This window comes from Pieris napi, chromosome Z, assembly GCF_905475465.1.
Source record: "Pieris napi chromosome Z, ilPieNapi1.2, whole genome shotgun sequence".
Classification (NCBI taxonomy): domain Eukaryota; kingdom Metazoa; phylum Arthropoda; class Insecta; order Lepidoptera; family Pieridae; genus Pieris; species Pieris napi.
Window position 1 is genome coordinate 6,409,435 of NC_062259.1, and position 20,197 is coordinate 6,429,631.

A 20,197-nucleotide genomic window follows, 5' to 3' on the forward strand; every position below is an offset into this window, starting at 1 on the left:
TACACTCAAAAAAAGAATCAGAAAATAAATGTTTAAAATGAAACAAGTTTTGTTTTGATATTCTTTATTACCGAACAAATTACCTAGTTAAATTGTGCAATCACAGATTGCCGGAATGCTAGACCTGTAGGAGATCTTTCATTGTTTCTGTGTTACTCAACTTCTGCTGTCAGCAAGATCACCATCATCATAAGCATAGGGGATGCTTATGACTCTATATACCTATATTATGCAATACAGCACAAGCTATAATTATATATAACTAGTATATTTTGTCAATTTTGACTGTAGTCCTAGCTGTAAACATGGAAATTTCCTTTTCTACACTCCGAAAACCCTTTCAACAATATGCCTAGTTCTTATTTGAGAATAATTATAATTATTGTCAGCTCTAGTCGTTGGATATAAAAGTGTTGTTAACATGAAGTTAAGTGCCGGATAACCGCTGTCACCTACTAAAACTCCTTCTAGTTCACCATTTAGCAGCCTTGCATACGCCTGGCAGTTTCTAAATATCCTGCTGTCGTGTGAACTGCCAGGCCACCTGGTCACTATATCAAATATTTCCATATCAGGCCCTATTATTGCTTGCACATTTACAGAAAATTACCCTTTTTTATTTCTGTATGCTTCAGAGTGAGCGATACCTTTGGGTCTATTAATTTTTATATGGGTGCAGTCAATAGCTCTGATTATACTGTTTAGGTCATGGTGAGTATTAGATCTTATTAATTCTTCAAACTTCCTTTTGGCTGTGTTCATATTTCTTGGAAAATTTACAAATCTAGGAAGTAATTTACTCAACTCTGCAGAGACTTTATTTATAATTAAACAGACTGTAGATTGGCTTATTCTGTTCAGATCACCACACACCATCTGTAATGTCAATGAATTATTATTAGTTACATATATGTTATGTTTCTGAAAGTCAGAAGACAAATGTCTTCAACATATAATGTATTTAAAATCATTTGAGAATACATAGGTACCTATAATATTCAAATCGAAAAACCATACATATTTATGAACACCCTTAGGGTGAGATCTATAGTCCGCACTTGGACTTTGCTCAGACTTACCTTACGAAAAACTTTGCTTAGTGTACACTAAGGTTAAACTATGATTTCGTATTTATAGACATTTTAACGGTGAGATTAAGCTAAGCCCAAGCTAAGACAGCAAATGTCAAAATACAAATTGATGTTTCAGTTCATGCAATACTTTGTTTATTATCCTTTAAAAAAGTAAACAATAACAAATATTTAAACATCTAAAACGGTACACATATATCTTCAATTTATTGTTATTTATGTATTCATTTATTTTATTATTGCAATAACTAGAAATTTACGAGTAACCTTTAGAAAATGTATTAATTATTTAAAGATGACAATAATTTTGTTACGTAGAACGGATCGCATTGTTTTGACAACAGCAACAGAGCACTTGTATCAAATATCAACAATTGAAAATTTTGCCTAAAGTGTTGTATATGTTCGGAACGAATACAACCAAAATCCTTCCATCCTGTACGGTGAGAATGAATTCAAAAGAAGGAACCGTATTTTGAAACACACGGTATTAAATGTGATCCTGCCACTGATCATTACAAACTTGCAACCTTATAACAACAGAGGATCGCCAAACCTACCGCAATTGCAAATACTTTTTGCATTAAGGCATAAAAATGCAACTGGATGTTTTCAGGTAATATTGTGTTCATAAATATGTATGGTTTTTCGATTTGAATATTATAGGTACCTATGTATTTTCAAATGATTTTAAATACATTATATGTTGAAGACATTTGTCTTCTGACTTTCAGAAACATAACATATATGTAACTAATAATAATTCATTGACATTACAGATGGTGTGTGGTGATCTGAACAGAATAAGCCAATCTACAGTCTGTTTAATTATAAATAAAGTCTCTGCAGAGTTGAGTAAATTACTTCCTAGATTTGTAAATTTTCCAAGAAATATGAACACAGCCAAAAGGAAGTTTGAAGAATTAATAAGATCTAATACTCACCATGACCTAAACAGTATAATCAGAGCTATTGACTGCACCCATATAAAAATTAATAGACCCAAAGGTATCGCTCACTCTGAAGCATACAGAAATAAAAAAGGGTAATTTTCTGTAAATGTGCAAGCAATAATAGGGCCTGATATGGAAATATTTGATATAGTGACCAGGTGGCCTGGCAGTTCACACGACAGCAGGATATTTAGAAACTGCCAGGCGTATGCAAGGCTGCTAAATGGTGAACTAGAAGGAGTTTTAGTAGGTGACAGCGGTTATCCGGCACTTAACTTCATGTTAACAACACTTTTATATCCAACGACAAGAGCTGACAATAATTATAATTATTCTCAAATAAGAACTAGGCATATTGTTGAAAGGGTTTTCGGAGTGTAGAAAAGGAAATTTCCATGTTTACAGCTAGGACTACAGTCAAAATTGACAAAATATACTAGTTATATATAATTATAGCTTGTGCTGTATTGCATAATATAGGTATATAGAGTCATAAGCATCCCCTATGCTTATGATGATGGTGATCTTGCTGACAGCAGAAGTTGAGTAACACAGAAACAATGAAAGATCTCCTACAGGTCTAGCATTCCGGCAATCTGTGATTGCACAATTTAACTAGGTAATTTGTTTGGTAATAAAGAATATCAAAACAAAACTTGTTTCATTTTAAACATTTATTTTCTGATTCTTTTTTTGAGTGTAATACATATTTCTAATACTAATTTATATTTTTGTTGAAGAAATTCTATTTCTAACAGATTTTTTAATTTTATATGTTCCACTCCTATCTCAAATTTTTTAGGGTAGTCAGGTAATAAATGGTAGAAGATTCAGGGAAACGAAAATAACAGATGTGAAGCGAGAGTCATCGGTTAGGTTATAGTTTGAATTTCGTTGTCACTATAATATGCCAGGGCTGCCAGGTGACAGATACGATATCACACCAGTTATTTATAAGATCTCTCAAAAATGGGGTTGAACACTTATATAAATAATGTAAATAAACAACAATAGATACCATAATAATGTATAATTATTTTATTTCATGCATTTCATAGGTATTTATCAAGATCATTTAAAATTTCTTTGAATTCAAATTCTATTTTTCCCAAAGTCTATGGAACTCTGATACCAAATGGCAACACCGTTCATTAAAAACCGACAAAAATAAAAAGTCCAGTAAAAGATATGATGGTAGAGCAAATTTTAGGCCATTATTTTTGTTAGGCTTATAGTCAAAGTTTTTGGTAAGTCGTCGATTTCGTGGACTTGAGATTAAGCTAAGCCAACACTAGGGAGGGATTCGCAGTTTGCTCTATAAATACCGACTGTGTCTTAGCTCGATAGTTAAGTCAGAGTAAAGTCCAAGTGCGGACTATAGATCTCACCCTTAGAGGGAGGGAAAAAGGAAGAAAGGAGAATTTAATTAATTTAATTGTCATTAAAATATTAAGTGTCGAAAGTTTGTAATACAAATTATAAATTAATACGTGGCGTTTTACAATTTATTAAATTTAAAAAACATATTATTTTTTTCAAATTATTATTATTATTTTTTACAATTCGTCATTTGAGATTTAAATTAATTATTTTGCATGAAATATAAAAAAGGTACTAATATTCAATAAATTCTCTTTACGAAATTTTAATTTTAAAAATAGAATTTCTATAAGGTGATTCTCCCTTCTCTTTCTCTCTCAATCGGTCACAGTCGCTCTCTCCCTTTACTTCGACAAAAACGCACAAATCTTCCTGTCGCTAATATTATTATTATTGCGTTTCATTCGTAAAAATTTTACCCTCCTGCGCCTAAAGAAGTTTCTTAAGAAACATTATCTGTTTGAAAATTAAAAATTTTTCTAACTATGACACTAATTATGAGGAATTTGATATTTTCCACCTCACCAAGGAACATGTGAGAAAATATTTGAAGGGGCGGGAAGACTCGAATTTTGTTTAGGTTGTATTTGGTATTATTTTTTGTTTTAAATATTAAATTTCAGTTTTCTGTATATATTTTTTCTATTGATGCGCTTATTTCTTTCATTTTTCTTATATAATATTGTTTATCTATGTAATCTGTTTTGGCTTTTTGTACTGTATAAGTGTTTGTTTTGTTATATTATGTATGTTAGCTGTAAGATTACTTATAATTAAATAAATAAAATAAATAAATAAATAAAATGATACTTCTATATTTTGGGGAATTGGGGATTGAGAAATTCTCAATGTTCTACCTGCCTCTAAAAAGAAATATATCAAAATATGTTTTATAAATTTGAAAAACCAATCCTAAATTTGAACAATTCCAGTTAAGAATGGGTAGCATTTTGAGCAATTATTAGAAATATTTGGACCTTAAACCTACCGTGACGTAGATCCTGGATTAATTTCCGTAAAAGTTATAATTGAATTATTAGGACACAAAAGGCTTATCCAGGAGATATTTGTTTGTCCATACCAGAAATTAGTGTTTTAAATTTTAATGACTGGTAAACAAATTTCGTCGTCAAAATAAGACCTTAAATCAAAGCAATAAAGTCGCTTTTACAAGTAAAGAGAATTCAGTGAGTTGATCCTAAATAACAATGACTGTAGTTAGATAGTTTCTGTACCGATTTTCAATATGAATGTAGTAAGAGACAAACAGAGAAAAATCTGGTTTAATAATCTTAAATCTACCAGAATAAGAGCTACAATTGCAAAGCAGCTATAGTGGGAAACGCTTTAGATATGGTTAATAAAATGTTTTTATTAATATTTATATTCTATTTTATACACATTATCTGTCCCTCAGATACAAAATCGAGATTTAGAGCTAAGTAGATATGACTCCCGTATGTCAAAATTTAATTTTGATATGAGTCGTAGTTTGCGCCAAGCTTAGAAGTAGGAAAAAAAAGTTGTGCCATATCTGTCCCCTAAATTTGGCCATGAGCAAACTATGTCGTCATGTTTTTTTAAGGAAATTTTTGTCCGTAATCGAACCAAGTATTATAAACCTAGTTGACTAGAACGCTAATGTGTTTTAGATGAGCTAATAATACAACTACAGAGCCTAATTTGGATTTCCGTGGCAAAAATTCTTGATTCTTTTTATATATCTAGTTGATATCATATAGAAATTCCCAACGCACCCTAGTAAAGGGTCAAGTATAAAAAGGCTATGACCTTATGACAAATACATAATGAATACAAATAAAGTAAAATATCATAAATTATTCATATAGGTCGCATATATGTGCAGTTAATTAACTCTAAATTTACATTTCCTGCAAGTTCTTAAACCAATGGTTTAAAATAACTAGAGCTGGCGAAGTCTCCGCCGCTATATCTCCAATTATTATTGTTTGTAGCTTGTCAGGCTGCAATCATTCCATCATGCTCTACAAGAGATTGCAGCATTATATAACAAAAATTGTTATTCAGAATGCAGTTTTTAAATTATCTATTGCCTAGCAAAAGCAGGTTGAGTTAGTACGCGCATTTTTCTGCAATGTAAAATACACCTTAATTACAAGCAGCAAAGACACAATTCGATGTGACCGGAACTGTTTTAAGGACCATAATATGTATTGTTTAAACTGCGCAACTCGGCTTCACTAATGTGATGTGTAATGATTCTGGGAATACGTCAGCAAATGATTGTTTTAGGATGTGCTTAGCTGAACAAGTTTCAATCTTTATTCTTTACTTAAAAAACCGTTAACAGACTTGTGTTGCTTCCGAAATATTTCGCTTGCGTGAATGTTTTTCATAGAATATAATTTAGATATACGATGCAATTTTATCATAGGCTTTAGTTTTAATTTTAACTCATAAGTAAATTAACAATATTATAAGTAGACTCTTGGGCCGTGGGGTTCAAGTGCACAGGCGCTAATTAAAGATATAATTTGGCGCCTGGTGTATAGTACCCCTGGTGACCCCAGAGCTGGTGCTTTCCTCGTTCAGAAAATAAGTAGGTACACGCAACGCAATACAGCGAGGAAATACTGCCAGCATCAAAGGTGCACTGCCGCAGCGACCCAACTTATTAAATTACCACTTTTTATTATTATTTTTACTATATAATAAGTTAGGATAGAAGTTGTGTATAAAAATAGTAGGTAAATGTTAAAAAACGTTACTTAACATAAGCTGAGGGAGGATAAAGTACCTACCTAATGGCTCTTACGAGAAGTGTAGGTACCTATTCAAATTTATGACCCTTATTAGTAGATTCATATTCTAAGTATTTCAAGATAATGCACACTAAAATTTAATTTGTTATCGTTATCATGGGTTTGAATTTCTCACTACTGGCAAATAAAACAGTTTATTTATACAATAGCGTTACGCACCCGTCGGTAAACTTTGTCGTGTCCCTAGTAAGCAAAAAACTCGGCTCGAATCAGGTCAGTGGGTCGACATAAACAGTTAACTTCGTTTTTATAAACACAATAAAATAAGTCTTTAATAAAGCTTTATTCATTGAATTAAGGGCTATTTAGCAAAGATATAATTTTGTTTTTATTAGATCTTCTGAAAATTAGTGGTTTCTTCGGCATTATATTACATAGCTGAGCTACATCGTAATTTAATGAACAACTTCGAGTATGGATGTACGACAGTTTGATGTTTTTAAATAAGGTTGTGTAAGTTTTGATTACACTTATAATTACTCTGACGCTCACAGTAATGAAACGAATACGCTACACTTGTAATTAAACATCGATTCAATAATCGTTCAAACGTGTGCACTTGCTAGCAAGTCATCGCAGCCCGTGCACACTGCATTCGGATCGCGTAATACCTCAGTTCAATGACACCATCGACCTATGAATAACTATAACTAACGCCATCTCTTTTCGCGTTGTGTAAACAATATTACTAAATACTCACGTCACGTGAAAGTATCAGCGGCACGAAAGCGACATCCGAATAAATTGCACATACACTCACTAAAATATTTGTTGACAAACAAAAGTCATACGAATCAACGGCACAATCCAATGGCCCGGGCTGGACTGCCCGGGAACTGGGAATCAGTGCGGTTCACTTCGATATTAGGGACGATAGATCCGGCTCAAACATTGGTTGTCGCGATAACCAATCACTGAGCTCGTTCGGCTCGCTCGCAACTGGCTCAGCATCGCAGCAGCTAGCGGTGGGGAAGGCGACATACTAATTCGCGTTCGACCGTTTAATATAATATAGATATATATGTTCTCAAATTTAAAGTACCATTGCACATATTAATGGATTACAGCATCGCGACTTACGCCCTTATTTTCTTAAATGGAGAGTTCAGCATTGAGAAAAATAATTTGCGAAAACAGACACGAATAAGCTTAACCAATTCGATTATTTTTTTATCGGTCAGTTCTCTCAGATGGCGGAAGTTAATATTCAGGGTATTTTTTTTGTTATTTGCAAAATATTGACACAAAATCTTTCTACCATCATAGGTACCTACTTATCAAATTATTAATAAGATATTCTTGTTTAAACTTGTGTCATAATTGGCATAATGTTTATTGACAAACATCGCATTTTTATGATACCGCATATCTATGTGGACTTCCGATTCCTATGAAATACGAGCCAATGTGATTCATTTTAAATTGGGAATGTTGAAATCGTTGTAGGTACTTTTTACACAAGTTGGTGGTAAAAAATGGCAAACCTTACAAAAACTATGGTGACCTATGGAAGTCATCAAAGTCTCGAATCACTTTAAGAGTCGGTCGCGGTATTCGCATCATATTTACATTAAAATTTAGGTATAGCACAAAGTTAGACCATGAGTTGATAGTGAATCTAATTTGTTTATTGTATATTATGCATAATGCAGCTCAGTCGACCTGAGAGCATGCAGGGCGATGAGAATTTAAAACGTAAGACGAGACGATACGCTGTCTCATTGTGATTGGTCAATTGTACCTACCTTAAATCCAGTCCTTACAAATATCGTTGAAACGCGATATGATACGTCATGTTATTACATCTTTTTGACCAATTGAATTTACATAATCGAACGCGTCGTCGCGTCTTTCGTTCAACACACCCCCAACTAACCCCCGAGCGGTGTAAGACGGTATAGTAGATAGTACTAAGTAGTTAAAATTAATTTATGGAAACTGAATTTTCGAACGATGATTTCATAACTCTGCTTAACTAGTTAAACTTAAAACTTAGTTATATTTTTAATCGCGAAAATAGTGTTTACTTACTTTCTCAGTAGCTTTATAATAAGTTTCACAAAGTTTATGAGTTATGACACAAACGCCTGCCTATTTATTTTATTTTCTTATAATCTGTAAGCGCGTGTTCACAAAGTTTATGACACAAACGCCTGCCTATTTATTTTATTTTCTTATAATCTGTAAGCGCGTGTTCATCAAGGATGTCTAAGCTTATTCATAAATTTTACGCAGAGCTCACTTTTATACCTTGACAAACATTTAACAATTACCTAATGTTAGTTTTGGTTTAAGTGATTGAGTGGAATTTATAAGTTATTTAGCTACCGTCTTCATATGCTAGCTAGTTACCCAGGTAATGAAAATTACCTACTTATAACATCAATCGAATTAGAAGAAAACGTGTTGTATCATGTAGGGGAGCGTGGGGCTTGTTGTAACAGGGGTAAATAGTAACAGACCTTTTTCAATAGGAATTTGAATTTTATTCACGTTTTTTTTTTACCTAATCTTAAACCTATAACGTGCCACGCCACTTTACCACAGCCAGGGTCCCGTCAGGCGGCTCAGTGAGTGGGTGTGTACAAACGCTTTATTGTTGACAGGTAACCTATAATTTTACTAACGTAAATTTTTGGTCAGTTTTACTATTTTCGTAGCTTTGAAGTTTTATGTATTTTATTTTATGCTTAAATATAACTATTTATGATGTTGTATAACAGTTTTCAAGATAACTAAGTTGATTTAATAGTTATCGTGATAAATATTAAGAACTATATCTAGGGGCTAGTTGTAACAAAACCTCGGGGCTTGTTGTAACATGTTACAATTTGCCCCCAGATTGCTGTAAGTTACTGACGGCCGATGTTCATTTTTCCCCGGCTTAAATACTCAGAAATGTTCATTCGCGGTGGACCTCAAGATTGTATTGGAGCTGGTAATTCTTCAGGGTGGATGACTGATAAAGTATGTTTGATTTTTGTAGATCATGTTATCAAAGACGCGAAACCTACCAAGAAAGAGCCAGTTACTGCTTGATAACCATGGCTCACATGTGAATATTGCAGTTGTCGAAAAAGCCAAAGAAAACAATGTTATCATGTTAAAGTTTCCCTCCCATTGCTCCCATAATTTCCAACCTGTAGGAGATGTAGGAGTCTACGGCCCTTTTAAAAACTACGTGAACAGAGCACAGACTGCATGGATGTATAATAAGTGCCATGTTGACATGATATAAGTACCTTATATACTTCATGACATGATATAAGTACCTTATATATATTATACTTCAGTACAGAATAAGAAAGATAGTTAAAATCTTAAATCTTTAATTTGTTGATTATATTTTTTTTCCAGTTAACTATTTCATAAAAAACACATTATAGAAATACCTAGTTAGTTTCTGTTATATATACAAAGCAAAATGATCCAAGATGTGAAAAAATTAAACAATTGAAGGTGTCATTTTTGTTATTACTACTTGCTCCAGCAGATGTTACAACTAGCCCCAACCACGGGGTAAGTTGTAACACTTCCCTTTTTTCAAAAAAATAATAATTGTGAGATAGTTGCCTGTAGATTTGATAATATTTCGATTAGACTTCATAGATAAATAGTTAGAGTATCGATCAAAGTTTATTTAGTAGTAATTTAGCCAATACACTTCATGATATTCAATTATTTGTTAAAATTGTTACAACTAGCCCCACGCTCCCCTATGTTCTACCTCAGAAAGATTCAAAATTCCACTAATAGCTATAGTTTGCTTAAGTTGTATAGATACTTATTTGTGATATGAACTGTCTCTGCTCAGCTTCGTAACTTGCCCAGTAGGTAAATAAGTAGGTAAGTAAGGATTTTTCTAAAGAGTATTTGCGATATAATACGCGAATATTCAATGTTATTTCTGTTCTATCATGAAACATCTGGACAAGTTACATACCGAGGCGGACCCTATGCCCAACAGTGGACATCGCTAAGAGAAGCAAGTCTGCGAGAGAGAAGGGAGTCATCTTGTTAATCTTAGACTTGAACTCAAACGCAACAAAAAAGGTTCCTTTCGAAAAATAAATAGCAAATAAGCACGAATGATTTTTTGAATACAAGATTTCTTTGTTCGAATTTTTTTGAAATTGGTGTTCCAGTCAGTCTATGAATACTTCGTCAAGCACTGATAAATTGTGTAAATTTCTCTTTTCTAGGTTATCCATCATAGGCTGGTTGCGGCATAAGGGTTTTTAGGAAACGCTCAGATGTGTAACGACGGACCTCAAGGCGACACGAGTGGAATTTTGTATTAGCCTCGATGTATTTAGATTTATATATGCCCGATTATGGAATTCAACTGTAGCTGCTACGAGTATCTGACATCAATTTAATTAGTGTTCCTATAGTAATAATAAAGCATATTTATTCAAGACTTACAATTTGTTTTGTTTACAACCTATTTTGAGAGTTCCTATAGTAGGTATACTAAATGTGTAGAAAAGGCGAATGTCTGACAAAACTATGCTAAAGTTTGTGCTAAGGAACTGAAGCGTTTTAGTATACGTCACTTCTGACAGCTAGAACATTCTATTACCAAATGTTCTATTCGAACGCTGCTAACTTCCATACTAAAATCTATCATAACGTTTCTATTACGATAGTGATTTAACGTATTAGGGACGTAATAGTTTCTACAGTAGTAATAAAACAAATTTTCTCATTTTATTTATTACATAAATGGAGGTATATCTGAGACTTCTTCATCCGGACAAGGGCATTTCATCTTCTTCCGTTCAGCCACAGTCGCCGCTTCGCCTGCCGCGTTATTCATTTCCCACCAGATGGCACCTCCTAACACATTTCTAAAGTACGGTGGAACGCTGCCTTCGCGAAGAAGGTACCTGTAAAAACACTAACTGGAGTAACTGTCTTAAAAAGTAAAACCCGTTAAAATGTTTAATAGTATATTAATACAATTATATATAGACTCGTGAAGCATACGATAGCAACTGGCACCTAGATACAACATCAAGGTAAACTTATTGAAAAGGGCTCTCTCCTAATAGGATCATCAAGCATTATTTTTTCTACGACACTAAATCCTACGACCCAAAGCCCGGGCAGAGATAATAGTTATATGTCAATCTCTATTGACTAACCTAGAATATTTAATGTTATAATTGTTAAATTGAACTATGGTGCATACTAACTGATAAAACTGTTCCTCTTTATACTCTTCACCTCGGCGACGCCAGTATCGTTTAAGATTGGAGCTCAACTCTTCAGCCGCTGCCACTTCTTGTACTAAACTAGATATTTCTTCTGTTGATTTGAACTCTCCAGTCGTCTCTCCTAAGACATATGTTTGCTTTATGGTATAAAACATTTATGTATAGTTTGACCACGACTGGTGGTAACACTCCTATTATTAAATTTTTATTCAGAAATAAAATATATAGGTATTTTGCTTGAAATATTGTAGAAAGCTAAGTCTAGCAGTTAAGCGAGTTTCATCCTTGAGAATCTAGCGCTAGACATTGGCTCCAGTAGGTAGGTACTACACTCTCAATAGCGACCATTAATTTGAAGTTAAACGAAAAGATCCCAAGATTGATTGGTTGGAAGATCCAGAAAATAAGGGTCAAGGAAGTACGGAGAAGTGTTGTAGAACTCAATGTATGTGTGAACTGAACTATGACTCTGGTTTGACAAAATACATTTTTGACAAACGGGAGACAGACCTCGCGTTAAGTCTCGTTTCTGAATCTTACCCTAAGTATAGAAACTAGATACTTATTTTTTCCATTTTCAGATATACCTAGTGGGTTTGTACGAATATAATTTTATACCGTCATCCATTTCTCCATCTATAGACATTTCTTCTTGCGACGGCGGCTCCTTTGTAGTGATTGTCATTTTGACACGACTTTGAACGTCTTCTGCCAGTTTTGTCTTCAGCTCTTCATACGTCCTATAATCAAAGGAATTTGCACTACATTTTTTTAATGATAATACAATTGAACAAATGACCAGAATCTGTGACCATATCTATGTCCGTATAAAGTATAAAGGTATGTATATATGGAGTTAGTTATCTGAAGAGTTTTCTTATAAAATGAATAAGTTTTTGAACTATGACTAATGACTACGGCTCCTGGCGAAACAATAGTTGTTACAGGTTACACAAATCCTATCGACGAGGGATTTTAATTCAACAGACTGAGATTTAAGACTGGACTATGGGGAGTTACGTAATCCAACATCAGTTAAGCTTCATATACAAATATATTTTAGTTAAAAATTGGAAGCGTACATAAATGTAAACAATCATCGCACACTTGAAGCCAATATGAGCGCTTTAGTTTTTACCACACTTATAAATTCTATTTTAACATTCCCGCTAAGTCTTGTGTCATTTAGATTGAACTCTTAGATAAGCCAAGTTTGTTTTTGTTAGTTAGGTACAAGCTTAAATTTTAAACCATTAAAGTCAGTTGTTACCCAGCTTCAGGCAAAGAGTTTTACTTAAACATCTTCATACAAAAACCGTCACCATCCTTAATTCGGGGTTAGGTTAAAAAGTTACAACTTAGCGCAAACTTTGACTTGTTTACAAAATATATAGGAAGCCTCGCTACTGAACATTACTTAGGAATCTCGGAGTTTGTTACCTATGAGCGATGGCTTGGATAATACAGTCAGTCCGGCGTTCATCTTCGGGTCGTAAGTCAATAATTGGTATATTTAGAATTGTTTTACTATCACTCTCTATAACATGACGATATCTTAGAATAGCGTACAAAAGTTCCTTGCCACCCTTCAGTTCTTCTCTTTCGTTTTCATTCCATTGTTGCTCCACGACTCTAAAGTTGAACTAAAACATCTAAATATCTCTTCTCAGCGCGGCGTAAATACAATATGATAGAAGGAGATCATGAAGTTAAAACAAAAAACAAGATTTTTCTGAATAAGATAACTTCATACACAAGGCGTGGTAACATCATGAGATAAGTAATTGTTCTGATTGGGAAAGCAAAGTCTTTTCCCTATCAGGAAAATATAAGGTCTTTAAACTTTATCGAAGCTAAGAGAAGACTATACCATGTTTCTAATAAATATGTGGTAAGTAAGGTAAAAATACGCCATGTCCAAAAGTTAGTTTTCAAGTAGTAGTAGTTGTAATAATTACGAATTGATATTAAGTATATTCAATGGGTATTAATCAACTGTACCTATAGGCTAAGTCTAGCAGACCGACGTTACCTTCAGAATAGTGGTGAGTGTGCGTATCCGGATAAACAGAATAAACGGGGTTCGAAAGAAACTCACCTAAATAAATAGGCACAAGGCAACCTATCGGGTAGAACATTATCTGGTTTCCGTGGTTTTGGTTTAAATCTTTCATATGGGCGCATCCAATGATAAAAGCCTTTACCACTATCCTTCTTAAGATCCTTATAAGTTAAATACTTGGGTTTGTCTGCCAATTTAGATTCCATTAACCATTTCTGAGAGAAGAAAAATTACGTATGAAATTCAAGAGTAGGTTTAAAACAAATTATTTAAAATATTATCATAGAAAATTTATCTGAACAAAATTGTATATACCTAATACTAAATAATTATATGTGTAGTGTAATTCAATTTCTTTAAATACAATATTTATAATTAATTTCTAGATACAGATATTGGACAGAATACCTCCGATTCATTTCTATGTACTGGAGTTAATATGGATACAATGCTTCGGTGATCGCCAAATGTGTTGTAACGATTAATAGAACACCATGGTTGCCATCGACAATCCTTCTTGTAATCCTCCACAACGGACCGATGTAGTAATTCAGAACAGGTCAAATCACTAAAAATGAAAAACCATAAGGGCAGAAATAGAATTTCGAGTCCGTGTACGTACACGACTTACCGCTTCAATATAAAGTATCTCATATTTTTCGCTTGGTATATCTCTCTACATTTTCCGTGCGTTGACATTGTGCTTGCGGATTTATTGAGAGTTGGTTTTTTACCAACTTGAACAGATTCCCCGTTTTGACAGATTTCGTCAACGACAAGAACTTCTTCAGATACCGCTTCGCTGCTCACTGATATGCTTCCTTCGTCGTTGACAACTATTTTTTTTCCAAAAGAATCTTCCATTTTTAACCAGTTTCGTTGGATTTGAGTGACACTGGACATTTCCTCATGCTTGATTTTCACCGTGCATTTTGTTTTGGACCGACAACCTGAACAGGCCTCGTAAATTATATCAAGATTTTCTCCATTAAAACACGCGGTTGTGACATTATCCATAAAGAAATTAAAATTGTTTTTGTTATTTATTGTTACGCTTGTTTCGTTAGGGGAGTCTATTGTTACATTTCCACTTGATTTGTTTATGGTAACTGTAGTGAAATTGGGATGCTCTATTGTATATAAAATTTGTACGGATACAAATCCATCTGTACGGGCCGTTTTAGTCAAATTAACCTCTTCATCAACCTTTCTTGAAGTTTCACTGACGTAGCTACTGCTATAATCAGCTTCTTCCAAATCAACACTTTTTTGCGACTCGGACCCTTTTGACTTATAAGTATCATTATCTCCTGTATCAGACTCAATCAAAGAAAAATACAGTAATTCCTCTTCATTCCACTCTGGGTATACCTCTTCATCTTCAATGAAATATTGGGTAATGATACGAGTCCCATTAGAGAAAGTAACACTTTGTAAGCCTTCCTTATTCAAAAGAATGTGAGTACCATCCATTCTTCTAGAAAACACTTCACCCAGACAATAATCTGTTGCGGTTCTAACAAGTAATTTTTCAATAAAGAAAGAATTGTCATTAATCCATTTCTCTTTTAAGCCATTTGTGTCAATAGTTATATATTCTTCAATTACTAATTCATATTCAGGTACCTTATTCTCTGATACATCTTCTTCTATAATTACATTTTTGGACGACTTTGAAGATGCTTTACTTGGTTTTTCCTTGCCTTTAACTTTGCCTTTTTTGTTTTTCTCAGAGCTAGTTTCACTGATGGTCTCCTCTAAATCATTGCAGATGCGGCGTTTTTGACAGTTTGTTATGAGTATATATGATCCATCTGGACGCAATATTTCAATGTCACCCTCTATTTTAAATACAACTACTTCGCCATTTAAACTTATACACCTCATTTCTTCATTTAAGTTTGATGTTGTGGCTATATTATACTGTTTAATATGAGATATTTGGTGAGAGTTATGTTCATGAATAGTTTCCGTGACAAGGCCATTAGGCCATGTGACAAATAACGAGTAGAAAGATATAGTTTCAAATAACTGAGGTATAGTATTGCTAAGTTTAGATGATAAATTTGGTGACTTGACGGTGCTTTCTTTCTGTTTAGCATTTTCCAAAGAAATAGTTGCCAATGTAGGTAACGGAACTTCATAAGATTGTTTTTTAACATAAATAATTACATTGTTCTTACTAACAATTCTAAAAGATTCGCAAGTATCAACTGTTTCAGGTTTAAGAGAATCTCCCAGAGCCTTATGCATCCAAAATGTATTATCACGATTACCCGGAATTATGTTTAAACTTATATATTCTAGGTTATTCGGTATCATCAATGAATATGTACTTGTAACTCGAGTTCCGTCTTGGGAAAAATATATTGAATCTTTTCCAAATACTTCAACTCTTCTATCACCCAAATCATAACCAGAAAAAGGTTTTTTAGGAGTTTCTACAAACATTGCAGATGCAGTAGTTTGTAAGCTTTTTAGAGGTTTTGGCGTTGAAGCTGTTGGTGACTTAGCTTTTTTACTACTTTTAGATTCCATTTCCGACTCTGATGGAGATTTTGTAGACTTTTTAAATTCAGAATCCTGAATTTCAGAATCTTCTGGCTCCGCATTTTCAGCTTCAATGAATTCCTTGTGTTTTAAAGATCCCTCTATAAGAAGCTCCATTTGAATATCTGAATTTTCAACACAAGATTTCGCAGTTACTTCACCAGTTAATACTTTGCATTCTGACTCCGACTTTAAAGCCATTTCTTCATCGTAGAATTTTTCTTCCTTTTGTATCCAATCATATTGTTCCTCAAGAACGAAGTCAAAGAAGTCTTGTAAACAACATGGAGTCGGCAAATGACAACGCCACTCTTCACGCGATATACCATCTGAATCATGACTATTAAAAAACATCATAATAAGGCAGTCCGTTACTTCGCAATACTTGTAGTCTAAGCAGTTAAATTTATAAAAGGCTTCGGTCATTGTTTGAAAAGCACAAGACCCACTAAAATCTTCAAAATATTCAAAATCATCAATTATATGCGCAACAGGCGTACGATTAGCAATTTCAGCCGCCGACACCAGCTCACTTATATCTGGACATTCAAAAAGAAATTTCATTCGATATGTTTCTTCATCACTCTCTGGAGACTGCACGATGTCTTCATTACTCTTAAGCATTGAAGGAAACGACGGAGATGTCGTACTCAATACACGGCACACAGAACTGCATTTTGGAAGTGGTTCGGCAAGAATACTACGTTTCAGATATATCTTTTTAAATTCTGTTATTGTACTTATCGGTAAATGGTGCTTTTTTAAGGAACTTCTATTATTGTATAGTTTACGGCAAGCTAAAATATGCAAAAGTCTATTTAATTCTGTAGTTTCTACATCGGTTCTGTCAAAACACGATAGAAGAATATTAATATGAAATTGAATTTTTGCTTCCAACTCGCCTCTAGGGTAATCGTAACTACACCATAAATTATTCGTAGGCATCCCAAATAACATACATTTTACCAAATTATCTAGATTTAAATTTCCCAGATGAAAAGTATTATATTTAACTACATCTCCAAAATTTATAATTAAAGGATTTTTATGGTTTTCGTATTCTTCACCGTAACTAATACGATACGATTTCGTCTTAGCATCAGTACTGCACAATGCATTAAACACGCCTTTTACTAAATGTTCAGCTTTATCTGCCTTATCGTCATTTTTTGAATTTTGACGAGGTTGATTGATGGTTACAGCGGTAGATAGTGAAGTTTGACTTGTAGTTTCGCCAAAATAGTCATTTTTAGAAACCGTTTGTAAGATGCTATCTAAAATGGAATAAACGGTTACGCATTCTAAAGGAATATCTTCAATAAGCCGGCAATAAAAATTATTAAACTTTCCATCACTTTCATCTTCTGGTACATTGACAATATCTACATTTTCTAAATAATGAACATGTTGCCTAGTCAAATCTTGAACATCGTACATGAGATAACATAGTTCATCGTAAATTTTTTCCGACTCACCTGATAAGTTTTCATTCTGCCAGTAAGGAGGAGAATACTCTAAAAAAGCCGTACCTTTAAAATAATCAGCTGATTGTTTTTGTATTCTTAATTGCTGCAAATCGTCCCAAAACTTTAATGACTGTTCCATTATAAGATCCGTTTGACTTTGGCCACGTTTCGTTGCCCGAAATAAACTTGACGGTATTCTAACGTCAGCCGGGTTAATTCTAATTTGTACTACGGCTGTTAAAGGTATTCCTATTTTTATAAGACTTTCAGCAAGATATGGCTCAACAAAACCTGTGACCGCAACATAAATGTTAGGACCATCTGTAGGGAAATCATCTACGTACACTTTGTCTCTCCACTCTTCACCTCTTACTCGAAGTTGCGTGTTGTACTTTTTATCTTCGTCTGTTTCTGGAACCTCTGGAATTTCCTGCTCTCCCTTTTTACCTTTACCTTTCGGGATTTCCGGGGCCGGTTCAACTGGTTCAGGTGCTTTAACAATAACAGTTCCCCGAACTTCTGCCCTGTTAATCATAGTATTAGACTCACGTCGAATGCCTTCTCTGACTTCCAGCTTTTGGCGTTTAATAAAAAGGTATTCATCTTTCATTTTCAATATCAATTTTTTTATTATTAAAGCTAAAATATCTGCCGGAATATCACGCTTTTCTTTTAAATAAGACTGGCCTTCTTCGAATACTCTAAGATTCTCATCCTTAACTTTTTTTTCCCCGCCCAATTGATTAACCATAAATATCGTTTCAGTTTTGCAGATATTTTTTATAACAAAACGTCTTTCTTCCGCTGCATATACCTCAAATTTATTTAAGTATAATCTGTCTTGGTCACTACCAGCTGCCTCAAATAAAATTACTTTAACTTTCCATGTATCATCATCTAATGCGGCTTCTTCAATGCAGGTGCGCCAGAGATATTCATCCTCTGTATCTTTACCAGGTTTTTTAGGCCCCATATTATAATATATGTAGTTGTTTAATTACAAAACAATTTATTTGTTTTATGATTATAAACTATAAATAAATATTAAGAAATGGTGCAAAATCTAAGTTCACAATAGCAAACAGTGACATTATCTGACAATAAGGTTTAAAATTTACTTTTTTATAAAGTAAACCTTATACAGCCATAAAATTAATATAATAAATAAAAATCTTGCCATTTTGTTTTGATTAAAACTTGACCGGTTTCTATGAGATTTATGTATTTTTGATAAGTATGAGAATAGGTCATTAAGTAAATTTTATTTACTGGGACAGTTCATAAAAGTATACTACCTTCACAATACTGAAGTATAAAAGAAAATAATGTTTAAGGGAAATTTTCTCAAAGCAATATTAACTTTAACAATAATATTGTAAAGTTTTAATGAGTCGATACGAAAGATAGATCAGGATTAAAGGTTTTATTAATATTACAGAAATACATGGCTTTTGAATAAGACATTTTTTAATCAAACTAAATTATATTTCTTAAAACGAGATTGTTGCTAAGGCAACTTCTTGTATGCCAGTAATCAGTATATACATACTTCACACCCTCTTAAGTTTTTAGAGAATATATGTATATAAATTCTTTAAACCCAATTGTAAGCAAAGTTCTTTTAATCTAGGGCCATACAATGGTTTCGTTAGCATATCGGCTAACTGTATCTCTGTGGAAACATGTTCTACTGTAAAGTCTCCATTGCTAACACATTCTCTAATGAAGAAATGTTTAAGTTTAATGTGCTTAGTACGCTTATGGTACTCATAGCGTGGATTTAGCGCGAGCTTTACAGTTGATTCATTGTCTAACTTCAATACTGGACTTTCGGCTTCTGTAAGTTGGCGAAGTAGGCAATTTAGCCACAAAATTTCTTGTGCTGATTCACTAGCTGCTATTAGCTCTGCTTCAGTAGATGAGATGGAGACAGTTGCTTGTTTCTGACTTCTCCAGCTAATTGCAGCTCCAGAAAATAAGCAAATCATTCCGGAAGTTGATTTCCCACTTGCTGGATCTCCACCATGATCTGCGTCACTATAACAAATTAAATGACCGGGAGATCTTCGTGTATAAGTTAAACCGATATGTTGCGTGCCTTTCAAATAACGGAAAATACGTTTTACCAACATAATATCCTTTTTGGTAGGTGAATCAAGCTTTCTTGAAGCGACACCTACAGCATATGATATATCAGGTCTCGTGCCTACAGATAAATATGCCAAAGCACCTACTGCTTGTCTATACGGAAAGTTTATATTGATATTAACTTCCTCTTCCGTCTCAGTTTCTTTTATGATTGGTGTTGGTGCTGATTTACAATTCGACATTGCATATTTTTCTAAAACTTTTCTTGTGTAAGCCTTCTGACATAATGTAATGGTCTTGTCTTTGCATATGTCTATTTCTAATCCAAGAAAATATGAAGCAGGTTTTATTGTTATTTTAAATCTGGTTTGCAATTGCTTAATGAATTCATCACCCGCTGTGCTTGTGTTATATGCTACAAGTCCATCGTCTACGTAAAGACCAATGAAAAGTTTCGTTTGTCCTTTATTTCTAATATATAAACAAGGATCCGCTTCACTCTGCATGAATCCTGATTTTTGTAAAAACTCAGCAATACATGAATTCCAACAACGTGGAGCTTGCTTGAGTCCATATAAGCTGCG

General features: G+C 33.7%; 1 protein-coding gene and 1 long non-coding RNA gene across 3 annotated transcripts; one reads left to right on the top strand and one right to left on the bottom strand.

Annotated features, from left to right (window-relative positions):
- Window positions 1–1,282: 1,282 nt before the first annotated feature.
- LOC125062885 lies at window positions 1,283–2,699 on the top strand. Its single transcript, XR_007119353.1, has 2 exons — window positions 1,283–1,707; window positions 1,871–2,699. It is a non-coding gene; the product is annotated as an uncharacterized LOC125062885 (long non-coding RNA).
- An 8,217-nt stretch (window positions 2,700–10,916) lies between these two features.
- Window positions 10,917–18,890, bottom strand: LOC125062661. 2 transcript variants are annotated; one of them, XM_047668712.1, is made up of 7 exons: window positions 14,141–18,890; window positions 13,918–14,077; window positions 13,546–13,724; window positions 12,888–13,079; window positions 12,066–12,187; window positions 11,427–11,568; window positions 10,917–11,117 (listed from the first exon to the last, which is right to left on the bottom strand). In XM_047668712.1, the coding sequence occupies exons 1-7, from the start codon at window positions 18,496–18,498 to the stop codon at window positions 10,946–10,948; spliced, it is 5,325 nt and encodes a 1,774-aa protein (XP_047524668.1). In that variant the 5' UTR covers window positions 18,499–18,890; the 3' UTR covers window positions 10,917–10,945. The 2 variants fall into 2 exon arrangements, with proteins under 2 accessions (XP_047524668.1, XP_047524669.1); XM_047668713.1 differs by lacking the exon at window positions 14,141–18,890 and having other exon boundaries at window positions 13,918–14,136.
- Window positions 18,891–20,197: the final 1,307 nt, after the last annotated feature.